Source organism: Euleptes europaea, chromosome 19, assembly GCF_029931775.1.
Source record: "Euleptes europaea isolate rEulEur1 chromosome 19, rEulEur1.hap1, whole genome shotgun sequence".
Lineage (NCBI taxonomy): Eukaryota > Metazoa > Chordata > Lepidosauria > Squamata > Sphaerodactylidae > Euleptes > Euleptes europaea.
This window is the reverse complement of record NC_079330.1, coordinates 28,694,722-28,716,613: the sequence shown is the minus strand read 5'-3', so window position 1 is coordinate 28,716,613 and position 21,892 is coordinate 28,694,722. Positions and strand designations below refer to the sequence as shown.

General features: G+C 49.1%; 1 protein-coding gene across 1 annotated transcript in view; it reads left to right on the top strand.

The window, feature by feature from the left end:
• Window positions 1–21,892, top strand: part of ULK2 (unc-51 like autophagy activating kinase 2) — a 93,545-nt gene that overhangs the window by 44,666 nt on the left and 26,987 nt on the right. Inside the window, exons 11-16 of the mRNA XM_056865264.1 lie at window positions 1,177–1,227; window positions 1,599–1,687; window positions 2,558–2,729; window positions 6,039–6,099; window positions 13,736–13,873; window positions 15,337–15,482. Of these exons, the coding sequence (XP_056721242.1) occupies window positions 1,177–1,227; window positions 1,599–1,687; window positions 2,558–2,729; window positions 6,039–6,099; window positions 13,736–13,873; window positions 15,337–15,482 (657 nt within the window). The remainder of the gene's footprint in view (window positions 1–1,176; window positions 1,228–1,598; window positions 1,688–2,557; window positions 2,730–6,038; window positions 6,100–13,735; window positions 13,874–15,336; window positions 15,483–21,892) is intronic.

Sequence of the window (21,892 nt, the reverse complement as noted above, 5' to 3'; positions counted from 1 at the left end):
TGGTCTGTGAGTAAAAGGGTGGGAATGTAATGCAATCCAGAGCTTTCACCGACCTAAAGCCAAGCTGCTTTTTTTATAATAATTTTTCCCCAAGTGTATAAACAAATATATCAACAATTAATAAAAGTCAATAAAATAAAAAAACCCATAAATTATTGTTGAAAATACCAATATATTTGATTATACTATGTGACTTCCCCTCCATCTCCATCTATCTTATAATAAAATCAAATACTCTTTTGAATATGGTTCTGATCCTAATATTGTTATATACTAAACAAATGGATCAGATCAAAGAATAACCTATTTTCCCCAATTGCAATTCATTTTCACAGTAACTTCTCCAAGCCTCCCCCTCTCCCATAAATTGCATACTATCCTTTTGATTTATCAGTGCCGTTAGTTTCGCCATCTCCACCAGTTCCAGCATTTTTAATATCCAGTCTTTTTTTTCTGGAGTATCCGTTGATTTCCATTTAGCTGCATAAACCAATCTTGCAGCTGTGGTGGCATAAATTAATAATGATCTTTGAGTTTTAATATTGTCCGGTATCATACTAAGTAACATCATTTCTGGTGTTTTGGGTATATTGTTCTGGATAATCAGTCGTATTTCATTGTAAATCATGTCCCTAAATTTTTTTGCTTTATCACAAGTCCACCACATGTGATGAAATGATCCAATTTCTGTATTACACTTCCAACATTTTGGAGACATTACATTGTAAATCCTCGCCATCTTTTCAGGAGTTAAATACCACCTATACATCATTTTATAAATATTTTCTCTCATATTTTGAGCAAGAACACACTTCAAATCTCGAGACAAAAGTCTTTCCCATTTGTCCAACAATATATCAAGACCCAAAGTTTGTGCCCAGGTAATCATAGTTGGTTTAAGCCAAGCTATTTTTTTAAAGCAGGGGGGAGACTTTTAAGTACCTGTCTTTGATTGCTTTGGCTAGCTGCATCTTTAAAGTGATGGATGGTGCTCCCTTTCCAAGGGTAATAGCAACACGTACTGGGGAAGGCTTTAATCTTTCATAAGCTCTTTGAGGTCCTGGCTGCGAAGGGTATTGATTGGCCATGAGCACGAGCAGCGGTCCCTGGCCGCCCAGCTGTGTCTGCAGCCGTGGAGGCTAATACATCTTGTGCTTTGCATTTTCTGCCTCGCAGATGCCTTCTTCGGCCACCCCTTCCTCGATCAGGTTTCAACTGTCAAAAAATGTAAGTCTGGAATTATTTCTTTGTGCCCCCCTTGGTTGTTGTTTTTTTGGAGGAAACAAACTCTTTTAAACAAAAGAAAACCCCAAATTCTGTCTCTCGTTAGACGTTAGGCCTTCCACTCCAAGTCTTAAAAGATGCTCAACAGGTTGGGTGCGAGGCAGATCCTGGGTTGCCTGCTCCCGCAGCAGTTGCAGGTTTAAGAGTTGCTGGAAGTCTGTTTTACGCTGCATTTGGGGGTGGGTGGGGGTGGAACCTGGAAACACCGCCATTGAGGAAGTCTTTTCAAGGTTTGTTAATGTGTGTTGAAATTTTAACTTCTCAGAATCCAGCCTGTCCTTGTATTTATTTCCCCCCCCCCCATCTCTCCTCAGCTTGCCCTGTGCCAGTGCCGACGTACACCGGCTCTGTTTCCGGTAGTTCCTGCAGTAGTTCTCCCTCGTGCCGTTTTGCTTCGCCCCCAGTAAGTACTCTTTGGAAAGCTGTGGGTTCTCCACACCACCCCTTCTGTCATTGCTGAGCCCAGCAGTTTCGTAAAGATTTTCTTCCTCCCGCATTTTAATTTTTAATGATCAGACTGAGCCACAGCTCTGCCTAGATGAGCCACCCCAGGATGAGCAGCGGGAGCTCATTCCTCTCTCCTTCAACTAGGGCCGTTGTTGTTTTGCTGTCCCCTGTGAATTGTTAGGCCAGCTTCCCCTCTGGATTGGCTGCCTTTTGCCTCGGTGTCAGTCATTCTGCAAAGATATTGGAGGGTGTTTTCTCTGCACTTGCCTCCCAAGTTGGCAGCTTTTCAGGGTGCCCAGGGTGGTGTAGTGGTTAAGAGGGGCAGATTCAAATCTGGAGAACTGGGTTCAGTTCCCCACTCCTCCACATGAAGCCTGCTGGGTGGCCTTCGGCTAGTCACAGTTCTTTCTGAACTCTTTCAGCCCCACCTACCTCACAAGATGCCTCTTGTGGGGAAGAGGAAGGGAATGTGAGTGTAAGCCACTTTGAGACTCCTTAAGATAGAGAAAAGTGGGGTATAAGAACCATCTCTTCTTCTTTTTTGGGGTAGAATCAGTGGTGAACTTTATTTGGGGGGAGAGGCAGAAGACGGTAGAAAAAAGATATAGTAACAATTTCTGTCCTGGACCAACTTTTGGGTATCAGTACTAAGAAGACGCAAGCTTTTCGGTTTTGCAGACTTCCTGGTCAGCGACATAGCAAAGTGTAGGGTGTGCCTGAAAGGTGCAGTTCTAAGCATGGGGGGGTGCCTTTATGTGCATGCAAGCGTGCTTTTAGCAGCAATCTGTGTCCTCAACCCTCCTGGACTTGCCATTCTCCTCTTCAGTCTCTCCCAGATATGCAGCACATCCAGGAAGACAACCTTTCTTCGCCTCCCTTGGGGCCTCCAAACTACCTTCAGGTCTCCAAAGATTCTGCCAGTACTAGTAGCAAGAACTCCTCTTGTGACACAGACGACTTTGTCCTGGTCCCGCACAACATCACCTCCGACCAATCATGTAAGACTTGAGTGCTTTTGTAAGTGCGACTCTTAACTGCTCTTTGTTGGAGAGAGAAATTCTGATTTTATTATTTAGTCCAAATATGCACTTTGTTTGCTGCAAGAGGGGGTGGGGAAGCTTGGTTTTTGGGGTGATCTTGGTTTTCTTTTTTTGTCTTTTTCTTTGTGTGTTTTTAGAGAGCTCAGTGTTCAGTTATTTCAAAAGATTAAGCACTATGGGGGTGGGAAGTGGGGGAGAGAGAAGATTCTCTTGGAAGAGCAGCAGCACAACACAGAAGCATTCTGGGGGCAGCATTTAACATAAGAGATCCCCCACGGCCGCATCTCCCACATTCACCCAGCTAAGTTCATTTTAATAAAACCTAAATATTCAGGAGGGGCTGGGTTCCTCTTCAGGAATCAGAAAGACAATCTGAACTGCTTCCTCTTTGTGATGAACAGTCCAACACGTGCTCTTTGCATGTGTGGCTTAGTAGTTAAATAATAGTTAAACAGTAGTAGTTAAACAGAAATAAAACACTTGCCCCTGAATTAAATGCCAACCATGCAGAAGTGCTTAACTCTGAAGGTTACAACCAAAAGAAAGAAAACCAATGCTGTAATGAATATAGTCTATAGTCATAAGACAGCCCCGTGGCAGAGTGGTAAGCTGCAGTACTGCAGTCCAAGCTCTGCTCATGACCTGAGTTCGATCCCAACAGAAGTTGGTTTCAGGTAGCCGGCTCAAGGTTGACTCAGCCTTCCATCCTTTTGAGGTCGGTAAAATGAGTACCCAGCTTGCTGAGGGTAAAGGGAAGATGACTGGGGAAGGCTCTGGCAAATCACCCCGTAAATAGTCTGCCTAGTAAACGTCAGGATGTGACGTCACCCTATGGGTCAGGAATGACCTGGTGCTTGCACAGGGGACCTTTACCTTTTTTTAATAAGACAGCACATGGGCTCAATTTCAACAATCTATTCCTATACTATTAACAATTCCTATACACTATATATTCCATAATAACCTACATCAACCTATAATTTCCAACATTTACATACACAAAATTACACAAAATAAATAATAGCAAAGCCATCCATGAACTTGTCATACACAGTCCAAGCTGCTATATGCAGTCCAAATACATATAATTATGAAGAGTCTTCTTCAGATGTTAAGTCAGTTGGTTGACAGACTGAGATGCGACAGGAATACAGGAAATTCGTCCACCGGTTCAGATCCACGTTTTCGCCATCAAAGAGCCTGACATGAAAATGCTTGAATAATTGAAATTGCTCTCCAAGATGTGAACACACAACAAAGATGAAAACTACAAATACAAGCCTACAAAACATACCTTCTATCCTTCGCTTGCACAAACCACAGAGGGTTGTAACCACACTCCTCTTTTGTTTTTGTTTTTGTTTTTTGTTTTTTGTTTTTTTTGCAACTGTAGTGGTAAAGGACAAAGCTAGGGCAGCTCTTAGATAGTTGACTCTGAAGGTTGGCAGACCGTCCAGAGTGGCGCAAAGGGCTACAGCTGGCAGCAAGACCGGGAAACCCTGCTTCCCCTCTCCCTGGAAGTACTTCGTCTGATACCCGCTTCCTGCCTTTGCATTGTGGATCCAAGCTGCTGTGTTCTGCAGTGGGGGATCCCAGCCTTGTAGCCTGTTTTGGATGCTCAAGGGAACGTGTGGAAATTGCCACACCCACAGGGTTGTTTTCTTTACATCAGTATCTGCTGCCGGTTCCCCCTGATTATGGTCTTAGGTCAAAGTGAATGTTGCGTTTGCCTGCTTCCCACCGAGAAACTCCTGTGGCGTATTCCTTGAGCGTTTGGGAGCCAGTGTGGTGTAGTGGTTAAGAGCTGTGGTTTGGATCAGTGGACTCTGATTTGGAGAACCGGGTTGGATTCCCAACTCCTCCACATGAGTGGCAGAGGCTAATCTGGAGAACTGGATTTGTTTCTCCACTCCTCCACATGAAGCCAGCTGGGTGACTTTGGGCTAGTCACAGCTCTCTCAGCCCCACCTACCCCACAGGGAGTCTGTTGTGGGGAAGGGAAGGTGATTGTAAGCTGGTTTGATTCTGCCTTGAGTGGGAGAGAAAGTCGGCATATAAAAACCAACTCTTCTCGTTCTGGGTGAAGGTCATCTTGAACACTCGCAGGTATTACTATCATGTGCCCAGGGAGGCAGGACCAAAAAGGATTTTTTTCATCCACTTCCTGTCCCCTGGGCGGGAGACCCAGTTTCCGTCCTGCCTTGATCAGGGTGGCAGCTTCGTTCACGAACTCCGACTTTGAACTAGTTTTTTGTCCTTCTATTTGTGTGCTCTCCGTTCGTCTACCCCTGTCTAATAACTGAGTGAGTCACCTTCCTCTTGTTACCTCACTCCTCGGCTTTAGCCACAAGCCCTCCCTCCTTCCCACTGTTTGTTTTTCCCTCACCTTGTGTTTATACCGCTCCCCACTTCGCCCGCGGGGCAAGATGGCGGACGCTAAAAGGGACTCCGATTCGGACCTCCTCTCTGAGGAGGACCATGACCCAGCCCTCGTCACTTCGACAGGGCGGCGGCAAAGGGAACGTTCTGTCGGGCGCAGCTCCGACGCCATATCTCAGGGCACGGACGGTCCCTCAGCGCCAAAAAAGACGTGTTCGGCCGAACCGTACCAAAATGGCGCTAAACGCGGAGAGCGGCATGCTGCGGTTTTTCCGACGGGACGCCTCCCTGGAAAGCTCTCCTACTGTGCCAGAATCTCTACAGGGGGGTAATGTATCAGTTTCCGAGTCTGAGGCGCCTCTCACTCTGCAGGAAATGGTAGAGTTGTTTAATGGAGTCTTAGGCAGGAAAGCCCAAATGGTGATGGCCCTTCTCTTCACGGTGACCACAAGGGTGCTGTCACGTTCAGCTTGGCCCTAAGAGGGTTTAGCTAAGGTGAGCGAAGCTGTTGTGGCGGGGCACAGCAGGAGTCCTGGGCCCAAGGCCATGAAGGGCTTTGTAGGTGACAGAACCCTGAATTAAACCCAGTAACTGACTGGTGTGTAACAGATACCATGGACTGCCCAAAAAAACAAATCAGTGGGTTATAGATCAAATCAAGCCGGACCTGACTCTAGAAGCTAAAATGACTAAACTGACATTGTCATACTTACAATAAGACAAGTGGTAGAGAAAGTCAGTATGTAAAAACCAACTCTTCTTTAGTCGAGACTGTAATCTTCTCCTGCGTTCTGTTGTTTAGTTGCACAGCTAAACACAGAACCACTGATGTGCTTGCTGTCTTTTTGCACTTAACACCTGTTACATGGTTGTGCTTTTGCTTTCTAGATGATATGCCTCTGGCAGCTGTCGGCAGACGGGCCTCAAGTGAATTCTTGATGTGTGGAGGGTAAGTGTGTTGGGCTTTAGCACCGTCACCACCAAAGCTGATGTGGAGGAAATAAGTGATCCTTGCAGGGGGGCGGCAGGGTTGATTCTTTCACTGGTTTAGGGTGGGCTTCCTCATGGCAAGATAGAAAGTTTTTTTTTAAGTTGCACACTGTGGCCATTTTCAGTAACTTCCAGAAAGATCCTGAAAGGGTTTTTCCCATCTTTGTGTGACATTTAACAGAAAGTCTCAGCTTACCGTTTTGGGAAGCTCAGGCAGTGTACAGAAACCTTCCTCAAGCTCCTCCAGAGGTAGTTCTAGTTCAGCCGACAGGTGTGTGCTGCCCTGGGACATCGCCTCTTCCTCCTTGCAGATTACTTTAACTTGGGGAGCTCACTGCCACAGAGATTAGTCAAGAAGAAGTCAAAGATCAGATAGCTTTAAAGAGGGGATAAGATCATGGAAAATAGGTCTGTCATCAGCTGTCTGCTATATTGACGAAATAGAGCCTTTGTATTTACCGTATATACTTGCGTATAGGCCAAGTTTTTCAGCCCAAAAAAGGGCTGAAAAATCCCAACTCGGTTTATACGCAGGTCAATACGGTAGGTGGAGGGAGGGGGGAACTTACCGCCGCCTCAGCGCGCCTTCCCCTGGGCCAGGAGTGGCCTGCGCAGCCTCCTGTGCGCCGGGGGGCCGCCACCTCCAGCGCGCCTTCCCCCAGGCCAGAAGCGGCCTGTGCAGCCTCCTGTGCGCTGGGGGCCGCCACCGCCGCCACCAGTGTGCCTTCCCCCGGGCCAGGAGCCTCCTGCATGCCGGGGGGGGCCCGCCGCCGCTGCCAGCTGATCGCCGCCTCTCCCGGTAAGTAGGGGGTTCAGGGGCTCTTCCCTCTCCCCCCCAGGGTGGCGCTGGGGTCGGGGTGGGTCTGAAGGGCCCGGGACGCCGGGTGGGAGGGCGACCTGGGGGTTGTATAAGCTGACACTCGGCTTATACGCGGGTGCCTAATTTTCCCCCATTTTTGGGGTGAAATTAGGCCCCTCAGCTTATACGCGAGTATATACGGTAGCACAGCTAGATCGGAGTCCAGTAGCACCTTAGAGATCAACTTCATCAGGGGTCCCCAGTGTGGTGCTTGTGGGCACCATGGCGCCCTCTAACACCTGTTCTGGTGCATGCCAAGTGTTTTTAGGAAGTGGGTGGGGCCAGGAAGGGTTTTTGCCCAGCAAAGCTTCTGATTGACTATTGGAGATTGGCAGTGCAGATTTTTTAAAATGGTGCTTTCGTGGCAGCTGCAAACACAGCACAAAGATCTGCACTGTGTTACTGAAGTTAAGCTGTGGCAATCGTTTTGTGGCTGGCTGCGCCTCCTGTGGCAGCCATTTTGTTGCTGCACCCACCATGCTGTTTCAGAATTCTCAATGTGCCCGCAGGCTCACAAAGGTTGGGTCATGAGCTTTCCTGAGTCAAAGCTCTCCTCGTCAGATACAATCAGAGGCAGTGGACCTCTGAATGCCAGTTGCAGGGTGGACAGCTGCAGGGGTAGAGAAGGTCTCACGCTTGCTTTGTGCCATGATACACTGATGTGAATCTTCTTGCTTCTCTGTGTCGTTTTGAAACAAACATTGACGCTGTAACCTGGGAAATGACTCCCAAGTCAGGGAAATTGTAGACTTTGTGCATTTTTTACTTGGCATAGTAAATGTTAACACTGGCCTGGGCTGAGCAGAAGTTAGTCTGTTGAAGGGCAAATCTGGTGCCTGTTCCTGAAGATTCCAGCCGATCGGCTTTGGAGAATGGCAGATGTGCCTGGTGGAACTTGGCAAGGCAGAAAAACAGCAGCCCAGTGAACTGAGATGCTTGCCTTGAGCTGGCCTTGCTTACTGAAATGGGATTGGGGGCCCAAATAAATCAGAATACTGGTATTTATGCCCTTCCTGAAACCCAAATTTAAAAAAATACTGAATTTTTGTTCAGATTCACATCTCTAAGTCAGTTAACAGTTGTTGTTTTTTTTCTGTAGTAGGATGGGACATTTTTCCAGAAAATATTTTTGATGTATTTGATTTGCCATTGCCTTCCCCGGTCATGTACACTTTCCCTCCCAGCAAGCTGGATACTCATTTTACCGACCTCGGAAGGGTGGAAGGCTGAGTCAACCTTGAGCCGGCTACCTGAAACCAACTTCTGTCGGGATCAAACTCAGGTTGTGAGCAGAGCTTTTGACTACAGTACTGCAGCTTAACACTGCGCCACGGGGCTCCAGTTAACACCACTGAAAATGGTGGTGTAGCCCTGTGGAATAGCTTGGAGGAAAGGGCAGGTTTTTAACTTTAGTGTGGGGCTGGAAGCCATTTAGGAGGTGGCGCGGCGCCGTCACCCAGGAATGCCCCCAGAACCTCTCCGGATTTGCTCATCCACTTCTCATCTGCTGCAAGTTCAGTCCTTCCCTGCAGCATCTGATCCCCAAAACTTCCCCAGTTGGACTGTTTCTCAGCAGTGCTTGTGGGGGAGGCGAGGTTGACAATGACTCTGCCAGAAAAGTGCTGATGGGGCTGTATTGCTTTGGTGCATAACGCCGAGCCAGATGTAATCTTGTTTCTGGCAAAAGCTGTTTTTTTCTGCCAAAGGGAATCTCTGGGACAGAGCTAGGCCTTTTTTTTTCTAATTGGGAATAGATCGTGATGGGTAGCCTCTTTAGTCTTGTCTGTAGCAGTAGAAAAGAGAGAGTCCAGTAGACGAACAAAATTTCGGGCAGGGTATGAGCTTTCATGAGCAACAGCTCTCAACGGTCGCCTCTAGGCTGGGTTACTATAACTCGCTCTACGTAGGGCTGCCCTTGAGACTGATCCAGAGGCTCCAGTTGGTACAAAATGTGGCAGCAGGGCTCCTTACAGGGACCTCGCCCTGAGAACATATACAGCCAGTTGTTCTCTGTCAGCTGCATTGGCTCCAGCTGGAATACCAGATCAGGTTTAAGGTGCTGGTTTTGACCTTTAAAGCCTTACACAGTCTGGGATCCTCGTATCTTCTGGACTGCCTCTCCTGGTACACCCCCCGAAGGACATTAAGATCTACAAATAATAATTTGTTGGTGGTCCCCGGCCCTAAGAGTATGCAGCTGTCCTTCACAAGAACCAGGGTTTTCCCGGCCCTGGCTCCAGCCTGGTGGAATGCTCTGTCTAGTAACATCAGGGCCCTGTGGAACCTGAAAGAGTTCTGCAGGGCCTGTAAGACGGAGCTGTTCCATCAGGCCTACAACTGAGGATGGCCACAGGTGTTACCAGGCTGGCCTCCCTACCTCCCCCCCCTTTTTCTGGTATTTAGTACAGTTACGCTGGAGGGGGTGGCCTGTTTGACATAGCAGATGCCGTAAGTACTGTGCACCATCTTGGTTTTAATGTTTGGAAATTTTGTTATATTTTATTGTTTTAAACATTTTAATTTAGTGTGTGTGTGTGGGAGGAAGGAGGGGTTTTATTGTTACCTGCCTTGGCTGGGGAGGGTGGGCTAGAAATTTAACTAAATAAATAAATGAAGAATTGAGCTCATAGCCTGCCACAAATTTTGTTTGAGGTGCTACCGACTCTCGTTCTTTTCTACTTATAATTGGGAGGAATTTTTGGGTGAGTGATTAGTCAGCTAAGCAAATGCCGAGAGACTCTTAAATGAGGAGCTCAAGTAATATTGAACTTTTGAAATGAAGTCGAATGTTTTATCCAGATGCCAAAGTGAGATTTGGAACCTTTCTGGGGAGTTGTTTTAAGAGCTGTGATTACCTAAAAATAGCCTTTTTAAAGTTTGCCAAAGCTCAATTGGGGGAGCATGATATTTTCACACAGGAGTCCGCAGGCTCATTCCGTGCCATCTCTAGTTTAAATGGATCTCTAGTGGCAGACCCAGGATAGACCTTTGCGTGAGGCCAAGACCCTGGAGAACCATTGCAATCAGAATAGACCACGCTGAGCTAGCTGGACCAAAGGTCTTGATTTGGTCAGAGGCTGCTGTGTGTGAAGGGGAGAAGCTGGAGCTCAGTGGCAGAGCATGTGCTTTGCATTGGGAACCAGACATTTAGTGGGAGGTCACTTGTGTGCCAGAGGTCCTGGACTCAATTTCTGGCATTTCCCTTTAAAGGGCCTCATGACAAAGGGCTGGGAAAGACCTCTCCCCCCCCCGCCCTGCCCCCCAATTGGCCACTGCTAATTAGAGTGGACAGCTACCTGGGATCAGTGACCTGACTTGGTGTAAGGCATGCATTCCCCTGCTGCCTTTCCCCCCTTTTATCTCTTTTATTTTCTAATAAAACAGTAGTCCTTGCCTGGGTGGCTCAGGCAGAAAGGAGATGAAGAAGCAAGAAGGCCATGCTGGGTCAGAGAGAGGAGACCAGGCCAAGCAGGAGATAGAGGAAAGAAGCAGAAAGAGGGGCAACTTCTCAGCTTAAAGCAGAAGCTTAGAGGAAAGATTTGGAAGGGGAGCCTACAGATTAAGAGAAATGGAGGCTTGGGCATCACAACAGGCTTTTTTCGCAGTCATAGACCATCAAGTCTCCTAACAAATCAAAGTTAAATACATACATAAATAATTAAGGAATAATAATATAATATAAATAATAAAAATGTAGTAGAAATTAAAACTGGGGTTGTTGTTTTTTAACTGGGGTAAAGGCTTGGGTGTCCTAAGTGAAGCCAGACAAAACATGACAGCCGTGAGCAGGTATCTTCAAGGTTGTCGTCTCCAGCGGTGATCACTAGATCTTTCTGAGGCCAGGCCTGCGTGAGCGTTATTCAAGTTTCCCAAAGCCATGTTGCCCTTCCCCTGTTCTGTTCTTGTGGGAAGAAATTAAAGGTGCACAGGGGTAGGAAAGCGCCTTTCACAAAGATAAGCAAACCCCTCGTCCCTGAACTCGTGGCTATGTGATCAAGAGGAACGCCTCTGTGGCTCTAAAAGAATAGGGGGGGGGAGTGTTATCCTTCTCTCTGGAAAGCAGAACTCTGACCTTGTGGGATTTCGCTGAATGTGCTTTGCCTGTCACTGGTTTCCTATGTTGGCGTGAATGTAGCCAAGCACAGGACCTGGGTAGTCTTCTCAATTAACATCCTCGTGAACATAAGAAAAGCCCTGCTGGATCAGACCCAGGCCTATCAAGTCCAGCAGTCTGTTCACACAGTGGCCAACCATGTGCCTCTAGGAAGCCCACAAACAAGACAACTGTAGCAGCGTTGTCCTGCCTGTGATCCAAAGCACTTAATATCATGGGCATGCTCCTCTGATCCTGGAGAGAATAGGTATGCATCATGACCAGTATCCATTTTTACTAGTAGCCATGGATAGCCCTCTCCTCCATGAACATGTCCACTTCCCTCTTAAAGCCTTCCAAGTTGGCAGTCATCACCACATCCTGGGGCAGGGAGTTCCACAATTTAACTGTGTGTTGTGTGAAGAAATATTTCGTTTTATCTGTTTTGAATCTGTCACCCTCCAGCTTCAGCAGATGACCGCGCATTCTAGTATTATGAGAGAGGGAGAAAAGCTTCTCCCTGCCCACACCCTCCATACCATGCATAATTTTATAGACCTCTATCATATCTCCCCTTAACCGCCTTCTTTCCAAGCTAAACATCCCTAAGTGTTTTAACTGCTCCTCATAGGGCAGTTGCTCTAGCCCCCCGATCATTTTGGTTGCTCTTTTCTGCACTTTCTCAAGCTCTGCAATATCCTTTTTTAGGTGTGGTGGCCAGAACTGTACACAGTATTCCAAGTGTGGTCTCATCATAGATTTGTACAAGGGCAGTATGATAGCAGCCGTTTTATTGCAAGTGAATTGACTTCTAGGTGGTTCATGTTCCACATTTCCTTTGGCAGCAGAGTTGAATCCTGCTCTCTTCATTTTTCTCCACACCAAAAGTTGGAGATGTCTTGCACCCTCAGGAAAAGGAGCTAGGCACTGTGAAAAGAAATGGGGCGTCCGTGGGCATAAACGGTTCTGTTGGCCCTTTTCTAGCAGGGAGGTATATTGTTGCTGAAACGTTCTGAGGGGAGGTGCTTTAACTTATCCCTGATCAAGCGAATGAGAATTTCTCCAGGCTTTGCTTAAAAACTCACCCCAAGTCCCAACACTGCAAACATTCGAAGTCTGGAGCTGTTGAAGGCTTGACTGCCCTGGATTGCTTTACAGAGACGTGAGGCCAGTTCCTGGAGGAGAGGCCTTTAAGCAGCTCTGGACCAGATTCTGTGCATACAGCACATGGGTGGGGGTTGCATTTGTTCATGTGTAGATTGCAGGGGCTGCTGCCAGTCACCAGTTGCTGAGTCGGCGGGGAGGGGGGGGGGGCGCGCCAGAAGCTCTTCTGATATATTCTTGGGTAGAGGCACCTGAGGCAGACTGTAAAGGCTCTTGGGAAGACATGTTTTGGAAAGCAAAGAAGAGGCATTCTTGTAGAATAAAAACCTAATTACTCTTGAGACGTTCTTGCAAAATTATCATTGTTTAACAGGGCTGGAGGAGAACTTTTAAGCAACGAACCATCTGCCTATGGTTTTAGATTTCTTCATTTTTCACACTTTGTATCTCCCTGCCCTTCCTCTGCAGTTTTTCCTCACGCCAGTTCACTCTGTGGGAAAGGTTGAGCAGATAGTAGTTTGCCCAGAGCTGCTTGGGCCCCAGACTTGCCTGTCTCAGGCCGTGGCTCAGTGGTAGAGCATCTGCTTGGCATGCAGAAGGTCCCAGGTTCAATCCCCGGCATCTCCAGTTAAAGGGACTAGGCGAGGTGGTGATGTGAAAGACCTCTGCCTGAGACACTAGAGATCTGCTGCCAGTCAGAGTAGACAATACTAACTCTGATGGACCAAGGGTCTGATTCAGTATAAGGCAGCTTCATGCGTTCAAGTGTCTTTTTCCCTGTGGCATCAGCATCCCGATACTCGTAACCTTTTGGGGCCGAGGCTGCTGCTTCACCACTTCCATTCGTACAATGCAGATTCACTTAGCGCATCACCCCAGTAGTTATTTCCCATTGTGTACACGTGCAGAAGTGCTCAGTGGGTGGTTTGCTGCATGTTCAGGCAGCAAGCCCAGCGTATGAGAGCCCCAAAGGGAGAGTTTGACCGGCTGAGCTAAACTCTCCTCGCTTGACGGAAAGCCGTGATCTTCTCTGGTGCTCAGGTGCAGTTCTTAGGCCGGTTTATTGACTGTCAGGGAGCTGTTTTCTTTCTCGATCCCCTGTCCCCACATGGCTTGAACAAACAAACTAAGTGGGGGCTGGCCATCCTTGCCCTCGAACTTCCTGTTCTCTTTCCGCCCTGGGTTTTCTTAGAATGACTTTGTTTTGAAACATTGCAGGGCTGGGGAGGCGGGCTGCCTGCCTTGGGGGAAGGCGGGGAGGGGCCAGCCAGGGTTTCAGCTGCCCTGCTTTCCCTGAGCCGCTGGATTGATTCTCCCAGCCAAGGCCGAGGTCCCCAAGCGTTCTGTTGCATGAAGGCTAAAAGGAAAGCTGGTTGGCAGCTCTCCTGGTCCTCCGTCACGCTTCGCGAGTGAGCCGTTTGGGCAAGCCCCCTTTTGCCTCTTCCCGGGACTTTTCACGAACTCTGGACAACAGTACAAATCAAAGAGCGGCTTCCCAGCCAGCATTCATTCCCTCTCTCCTCGACTTTCCGCCTTCAGGCAGTGCCAGCCTTCGGTCTCCCCCCGCAGCGAAACAGCACCCATCCCGGTCCCCACTCAGCTGCGCAACTACCAGCGCATCGAGCAGAACTTGACCTCCGCCGCCAGCCCCGTCTCAAATCCTCACGGGTCGCCAAGGTAAGACACGCGTGCGCATCCTCGGGAGGTGGCGAGCTCTCCTTCCCTGGAGGTTTTTAAGCAGAGGCCAGATGGCCATCTGTCAGCAATGCTGATTCTATGACCTTAGGCAGATCATGAGAGGGAGGGCATCTTGGCCATCTTCTGGCATGGAGTAGGGGTCACTGGGTGTGTGGCGGGGGAGGTAGTTTTGAATTTCCTGCATTGTGCAGAGGGTTGGACCCTGGTGGTCCCTTCCAACTCTGATTCTATGAGCCTTCCTTCGTGTGTGCTTCGCCTCCTCATTTGTTTACCCTTCTGAAAGGATGGAGTGGGGTTAATTAATATCCCTCCACATTGTTTGTGTGACGCATACCCAAGCAAGCGTGGTTGGAAATTGTGCAGGTTGGTAGCCAGAAATTTGAGGAAGTGGGTGTGTGTCTAAGGATACATGGGGTGGGATGTAAGGCAAAACAGCAAAAATTTGGGGTGTGTCTGAACCCCTTTTGTCTAAAATTATTTAATGTATAACATTTTAATATAAGCAAGTATGTTACGAGAGCCAGTGTGGTGTAGTGGTTAAGAGCAGTGGTTTGGGATGGCAGACTCTGATCTGGAGAACCGGGTTTGATTCCCCACTCCGCCACATGAGTGGCGAAGGCTAATCTGGTGAACTGGATTTGTTTCCCCGCTCCTACACATGAAGCCAACTGGGTGACCTTGGGCTAGTCACACACTCTCAGCCCCACCTACCTCACAGGGTGTCTGTTGTGGGGAGGGGAAGGGATTGTAAGCCAGCTTGATTCTTCCTTAAGTGGTAGATAAAGTCGGCATATAAAAACCAACTCTTCTTCTTCTTCCAAGTGCCCCTCAGCCTTCCCAGTTCACTCCTTGACCAGAATTATGGGAGCAGGTGTACTTTCCACTGAGTACTGGGGGGCAATCCCGTCTGTGTTTTCCCCTTATACAGGTTGAGTACCCCTTATCCTAAATGCTTGGGACCTGAAGTGTTTCAAATTTTGGATTTTCCCCCGGATTTTTCAATATTTGCATATACATAATGAGATAGCTTGGGGATGGGACCCAGGTCTGAACGTGAAATTCATTTATGTTATATATATCCCTTACACGTATAACCTGAAGGTAATTTTATACAATATTTTTAATTTTGTGCATGTGGGGCATCGTGGGAAACCTGCCTTTGGCACAACAGGCCTGCACATGTGCCATTTTATTACCCTCTGTGGGCGTTCAAAAAGTTTTGGATTTTGGATCGTTTTGGATACCAGATTTTCGTATAAGGATTACTCAACCTGTACTTACAAAGGGATTCAGAAAGAGAGGCTAGAGGGGGTGTTAATGAAAACTGAATGTTCAGTGAAGGCATTCTGACACATACCTACAAGGTTAATTTTGTCAGATGGTTTGTTCCTCCTAAACTGGCACGGCTTCCCCCCACCCCCCTCTCCTGGGCTTGCTTTCAGATCTGCTGTGGTCCGGCGGTCGAATACCAGCCCCATGGGCTTCTTGAAGACAGGCTCTTCTTCCCCAGTGCCGGCAGATGCTGTGCAAGGTGTGGGGCGCAGGCTGTCCACGGGCTCCTCGAGGCCGTATTCTCCTTCACCACTAGGTAAACCCATCAATGAGCGCGGGGGGTGGGAAGAGATAGTCACGATTTACCCCAGGAACCGGTACTGACTTAAATCCCAGCCCTCCCGTATTTCCAGGGCCTGTCAAGCTTTGCTCGCTGAAAACTCAGCCAGTTTCTCAGGTGTAAAAAAGAAGGGGTTTGTGTGGGTCTGGTCTTGGATGTCATGCTGAGCTTTGGAGGCCCCGCTTCTCTCTTCCAGTTGCAAATGGGTGCAGGCGCTCAGAGCATCTCCTGCTCCAGCACTAGTTGCAGGGGTGAGCTTTCCCCCACACACACACAAACTAGGGAGGGGAGCGGAGGATTCACTTTGCTTGCTTTTGCTTTGGACGCACTCAGAAAGCAGTAAGGTGACTTGTTGTCTTTCCATGTGACGCTGGGGCTCAGCATGATGTTGGGGAGAGCTCCACCCATGATCCAGAGCCTTCGCCTTGTTGACCATGGGTAATGGTGTCAGATGTTCTTGAAAGATGGCAAGCTTGCTGCATTATGCCACAACACCATGCGTTGTGCGCATCCTGGGGTCCATTTCGGTGCTGTGATACAAACTGTGTGCACATCCTGGCATCCACTCCAGCGTCCTCAACAATGTCCCAAGGTTCGTTTTCGTGGCTTCTGTGCAGGCACACATGGGACTGCGCAGGCGCAGGCCAGCCACGGAAAAGATTAGCAGAGCTTCTAACAAAGTTAGCTCCCAAGGAGCGCTCCCCTCCCCCTCCCGTCAGGGACCCAGCCTTAACGGCTCTTCCCGCCCAGGAGTCACCTGACCGGAGGGGGTGGGGAGCACTCCTCCCTCAGTTCTCATTCTGCCGCCGCGGAGAGAACAGTTTGTGATACGAGCTTCGTACTTTTGACGACATCTTGAGGTAAAATTTTCTTACTTTACCTCAAATAGAGTCGAGTGAAGAGGCATGGCCCTGTTTAAGAAGTGCCGCACGTGCGGTACCAAAATGGCTTCTTCGGATGACCATCACGACTGCCTTCTGTGTCTGGGTGAGGGTCACGTAGTGGCAACGTGTAAGGCCTGTGCATTATTTACCCCCAAATGTCGCCAGGATAGAGCCAAGAAGTTAATGGCTGCTCTGTATGAGAGATCGCTGCGCCCAGAGCAGGCCCCGAGGCCGAGTTCTCTAGACCCTGCTACCACATCTAAGAGGTCGACCTCCCGGGGTAGAGACGATAGGGCCATGTCCGAACCACCATCTAAGAAGCACAAGGATAAAAGAAAGAACCCTGCTTCTCCAAAATAAAAAAAAAAGGGAGATTCGGTGCGTTCCGCCCCAGAGAAATTGGCCTTACCGACTCCATCGACGTCGTCTGCATAGACTCCATGGGCACCCGAAAGGGCGGTCGGCGTCGGGGGTTCGTCGCCGAGACATCGAGCCCCTTCGCGTAGAGGTTCTGGGGCTTCGAGGCAGGCTTCGGCCTCTCCTCGTCGCCGATCTCCACCGAGCAGGGGCTCAACGCCCCCTACTGATCGGGGTCGGAGCCCACGTCAGCGCCTGCAGAGTGCGGTAGCACCTGCCTTACGGCCCCCTCTCCCCCCATCGCCATCGGGGGTTGAGCCGCGTTCCTCGTCGGAGGATGATGACGTCATGGAGATTGCCGGGAGTACGGTCTCGGACACGGAGGGACCCTTGACGCCAGTTCCGTATCATCAGTACCAGGACTGGGGGCCGTGGGGATATTGTCCTCCCCCTTGGTATCCTCAGTTCAGCTTTTTTGACCCTCGACGTCAGCTCGACGTCGACTACTATCACCGGCGGGTCGGCGCTGACAGCCTGGGCGATGCCGCATCTTTCTACCGGCGACGGGTCGATTCCTTTCCAGGTCGGAGACAGCGATCGTCTGGCCTTCCCCCTCCGTTGGTCGACGTGCCTCCTCGACGTCACAAGGAATCCAGGCTGTCGTCGGGCGCAGAGAGACCTCGGTCTGTTCCACCGCCTCTTCCATCAACGTCGACAGCGTTCGACGCCGACGACCTGCCGACGACAAGGGCTTCGACGTCGAAAGCTAGGCAAGTCGTCGAGATCGACGTCAGTGATGAGGAAGGAGAACTGGGATCAGAGTCGTCCTCGGAGGACACTTCTATGCCGTCCCCGGATGACATAGTGGGGGACCCCACCCCAGTTTCTCCTACAGAGAAGGGTTTTTTCTGAGCTCTTATTGCGCATGGCTAAATCATTGGGTTTAACAGCTATCCAGGCAGACCCCAGGCCATCTGATCCCATCATGGGGGTTTTATTTAGCCCAGATACTGGTCCAGCCAAACTCCCCATGGTCAAAGGCATCAAAGAGGTTGCCATGGCCACCTGGCAAAGGCCAGCCTCAGTAGTGGCCTCAATTAAAAAGATTGAGAATCTCTACAAGATTAAGGAGGAGGATGCTGAGTTCCTCTATAGACATCCGCAGCCCAACTCCATCATTACGGAGGTGCTCGCCGCAAAATATAAGTCGGGGGCGCATTCGGCCCCTCTTGACAAGGAGGGGCGTAAGTTAGATGGGTTGGGTCGAAAACTGTATTCTTCAGCTGCGTTAGGGATCCGTATTGCCAACTTTGGGGCCCTGATGGGAAGGTATCAGATGTCCTTATGGGACAGGGTATCTGAGGTTTTTGACTCTCTCCCTGATGACAAGAGAGCTCTTCTGAAGAGCCTCCAGTCGGAGGGTCAGAGACTGGGGAAGAACCAGATAGCCCTTTCACGGCATATGGCAGACTCCTCGGGCAGGAGTATGGCATCCAGCATTGTTCTACGGCGCCACTCTTGGTTGCGAGCATCCACACTAGCTCCTGATGTTAAGGCAAGGATAGAAGACATGCCTTTTGATGTCAAGGCTTTGTTTTGTGACTTGACCGATGAGGTCTTGCACAATCTTCGTAAGCAAAAGGCTACAGCAAAATCTTTAGGAGTGACCCAGCAGGCTGGTCCCTCTTACAAGCCTAGACCTTTCTATAGGCAATCTCAGGCTTATTATTCAGGGAAATCTCATAGACAGCATGCTTGGGGCTATCAACAATCCCAGTCCCGTCATTACCCCCCTACCCAGCAGGATAAGAGATTCAACCATAAGGGTCGGGGTAAGAAAGGGGGATACCCCCCTCGTGATGGCCAGGCAGGGAAGAAAAATGTGTCCTGACTACCCGACCTAAAGGTGTCAGTCCCTGTTTTACCCAGTTCAGTTGTATCGGCATTGACAATATCAAAACCAGTTATACCAATGTTTTTTGAGCGTTTGTTCCCCTTCTTTAGTAAATGGCTACAAATTTCCTCTGATTCCTGGGTGTTAAATATCGTCTCATCGGGTTATATCTTGGAGTTTACGGAGACACCACCGTGTACCTACCCTAGACCTGAGTCGGGCAGAGGCTCGGTTGAACTCCTGCAGGAAGTTCAGAGCCTGCTATTGAAAGGAGCAATTCAGGTTGTCCCGCCCACTGAATCACAATTGGGGTTCTACTCTAGATATTTCTTGATAGACAAGAAAGGGGGTGGAAAGAGGCCCATTTTGGATTTGAGAGACCTGAATGAGTCTATTCAATTCAGGAAGTTTAGAATGTTGTCCCTACGGGATGTCTTACCCCTTCTATCATCGGAGATGTGGTTCGCAGTAATAGACCTCAAGGATGCTTATTTCCACATTACGATCCACAAACAATGTAGGAAATATCTCAGGTTCACATGTGAAGGAATTAACTATGAATATACAGTTCTGCCATTCGGATTATCCCCTGCCCCACGTGTTTTCACGAAAGTGATGGCAGAGGTAATAGGTTTTCTAGCTTTAAGGGGTTGTGATATATACCCTTACCTAGACGACTGGCTGCTGGTGGGGAGGTCTCGCCAGGCCTTACTCGCCTCTCTCACGATGGTGATGGACACATTGACCCATCTGTGGTTAATTGTAAATTTTGATAAGTCACGTCTTACGCCCGCTAAGAGAGTGGACTTCATAGGGGCGACCCTGGATGCGGTGCAGCATGCTGCCTTCCTCCCAGTTCCTCGGATTAGAGCCATTCAGAAATTGGTTCGATACTTCTCGGTTCAGAGGTATCAGAGGGCGATAACTATTCAGAAATTGTTGGGGCTCATGTCGTCTACTACTGCCGTAGTCCTCTATGCTAGGTTACACATGAGACCCCTGCAGAACTGGTTTTTGAGGGCGTTCAAAATCAACATTGACCGTCAAGGGAAGATGTTATCTATTTCCAGGGTGGTGATTCGTTCTTTAAATTGGTGGTCGCAAGAGTCTAACCTTCTCAAGGGGGTTAGTTTCGGTGTCACAGTGCATGACCTCCAGATGTTTACTGACGACTCCATGGGAGGCTGGGGGGCTCACTGTGGAACCCTTACAGCTAAGGGTAGGTGGTCCCCGCATCAGGCCTCATTGCATATCAATTTATTAGAGATGAAAGCTATTAGATTTGGCCTCCTTTCTTTTGCAGATATTTTCGCTCAAAAGAATGTGCTCATCGCTACGGACAACACCACGGCTATGTTTTATATAAACAAACAAGGGGGCACCAATTCTCTAGCGTTATGCGGGAGTGGGCTATAGAACGTCAGATATCCCTCACGGCGATTCACGTGGCGGGCTGCTCAAATATTACGGCAGATGCCCTGAGCAGAGATGTGTCCCAAGATCACGAATGGTCCATCCCCTTTTCCTTCCTCCGCCCTATTTTCCACAAATGGGGCTGGCCAGACATAGACCTGTTCGCGACACAAGACAATTCAAAGTGCCCACAGTTCTGTTCAAGGGCAGCAAAGGACGCATTGTCTCTGGGAGACGCGTTCCAGATCCCGTGGTCGACAGGTCTAATGTATGCCTTTCCCCCAATTCCCCTGATCCCAAGGGTACTGGGGAAGGCCCTTCAGGAGAATGCCAATTTGATTTTAGTAACCCCCTTCTGGCCGAAGAGGCCATGGTTTGCGACCCTCTGGAGCATGTCGCGCCAGAGGTACATCAGGTTCCCCGATTCTCCATCTCTCCTGACCAGGGGGCAGGTTCTTCACCACAACCCGGCCTGTCTCAGCCTAACGGCATGGAAGATCACTCCGTGACGCAGTGGTCAGATAGGGTGGCCCAGGTCCTCCTTTCGGCCCGTAAGCCGTCCACTAGGCGAGCTTATACACTCAAGTGGTCTCGTTTTTCTAATTGGGCCTTGGCTCACGCCATTGTTCCACAAAGGTGTAAATTACCAGAGTTGTTTGAGTACCTTTTGTCATTAAAGGACAGTGGGTTGTCGAATTCATCCATCAAATGCCATTTGGCAGCTATTTCTGCGTTCCATGATGGAATAGATTCTTGTTCTCTGTTTTCAAATAAACTTTGTGAGAGGTTTCTGAAGGGCTTGCAAAATTTATTTCCTCAGGTACATGCTCCTGTTCACCAATGGAGCCTGTCTCTAGTTCTGTCACACCTGACTGCTAAACCTTTCGAGCCCATGGCCTCTTGTGATGTATCCCTGCTGTCCTATAAGACCGCTTTTTTGATAGCCATCACTTCGGCCAGAAGGGTGAGTGATCTAAGAGCCTTAAGGGCAGATCCGCCCTTCACCAAGATATTCTCTAATAGGGTTGTCCTGCGCCCAAGTTTAGCCTTCTTACCTAAGGTGGTTTCGAAGTTTCATCTCTCTCAGGACATCACCCTACCCGTGTTCTTTCCTTCTCCTCAATCCCCTTCTGAACAACAGTTACAGTACATACCTTGGATGTGCGTAGAGCACTATTATTTTATTTAGAAAGAACAAAGCCCTTTAGGCAGGATGATAATCTATTTATTTGTTTTAAGGGGATACATAAAGGAAAGGCAGTTTCCACTCACACACTCTCCAGGTGGGTGGTAACAGCCATTAGGTTGGCCTATCAGTCTGCAAGGGTAGATTGTCCTCTACACCTGCATGCACACTCCACGAGAGCACAAGCGGCTTCGGCTGCGTTCGTCTCGACGGTCAGCATGACAGACATCTGTAAGGCGGCGACGTGGTCCACTCCGACGACCTTCATTCAGCACTACGCCATAGATGTCGACTCAAGAGCTGATGCGGCTGTGGGGAAAGCGGTGTTGAATACGTTATTCCGTTGACCATCACACACCCACCTCCACAGTAAGTCAGCTTGCTATTCTCCCATGTGGGACTGCACAGAAGCCACGAAAACGAAAAACAGTGTTGCACTTACCTGTAACTGTTGTTCGTTGAGTGGTCTTCTGTGCAGGCACACATCCCTCCCTCCTTCCCCGCTGTGGATGGCACCGTAAAAGAGTGCACTCCCCGCGGCGGCGTTAGGAGAACTGAGGGAGGAGTGCTCCCCACCCCCTCCGGTCAGGTGACTCCTGGGCGGGAAGAGCCGTTAAGGCTGGGTCCCTGACGGGAGGGGGAGGGGAGCGCT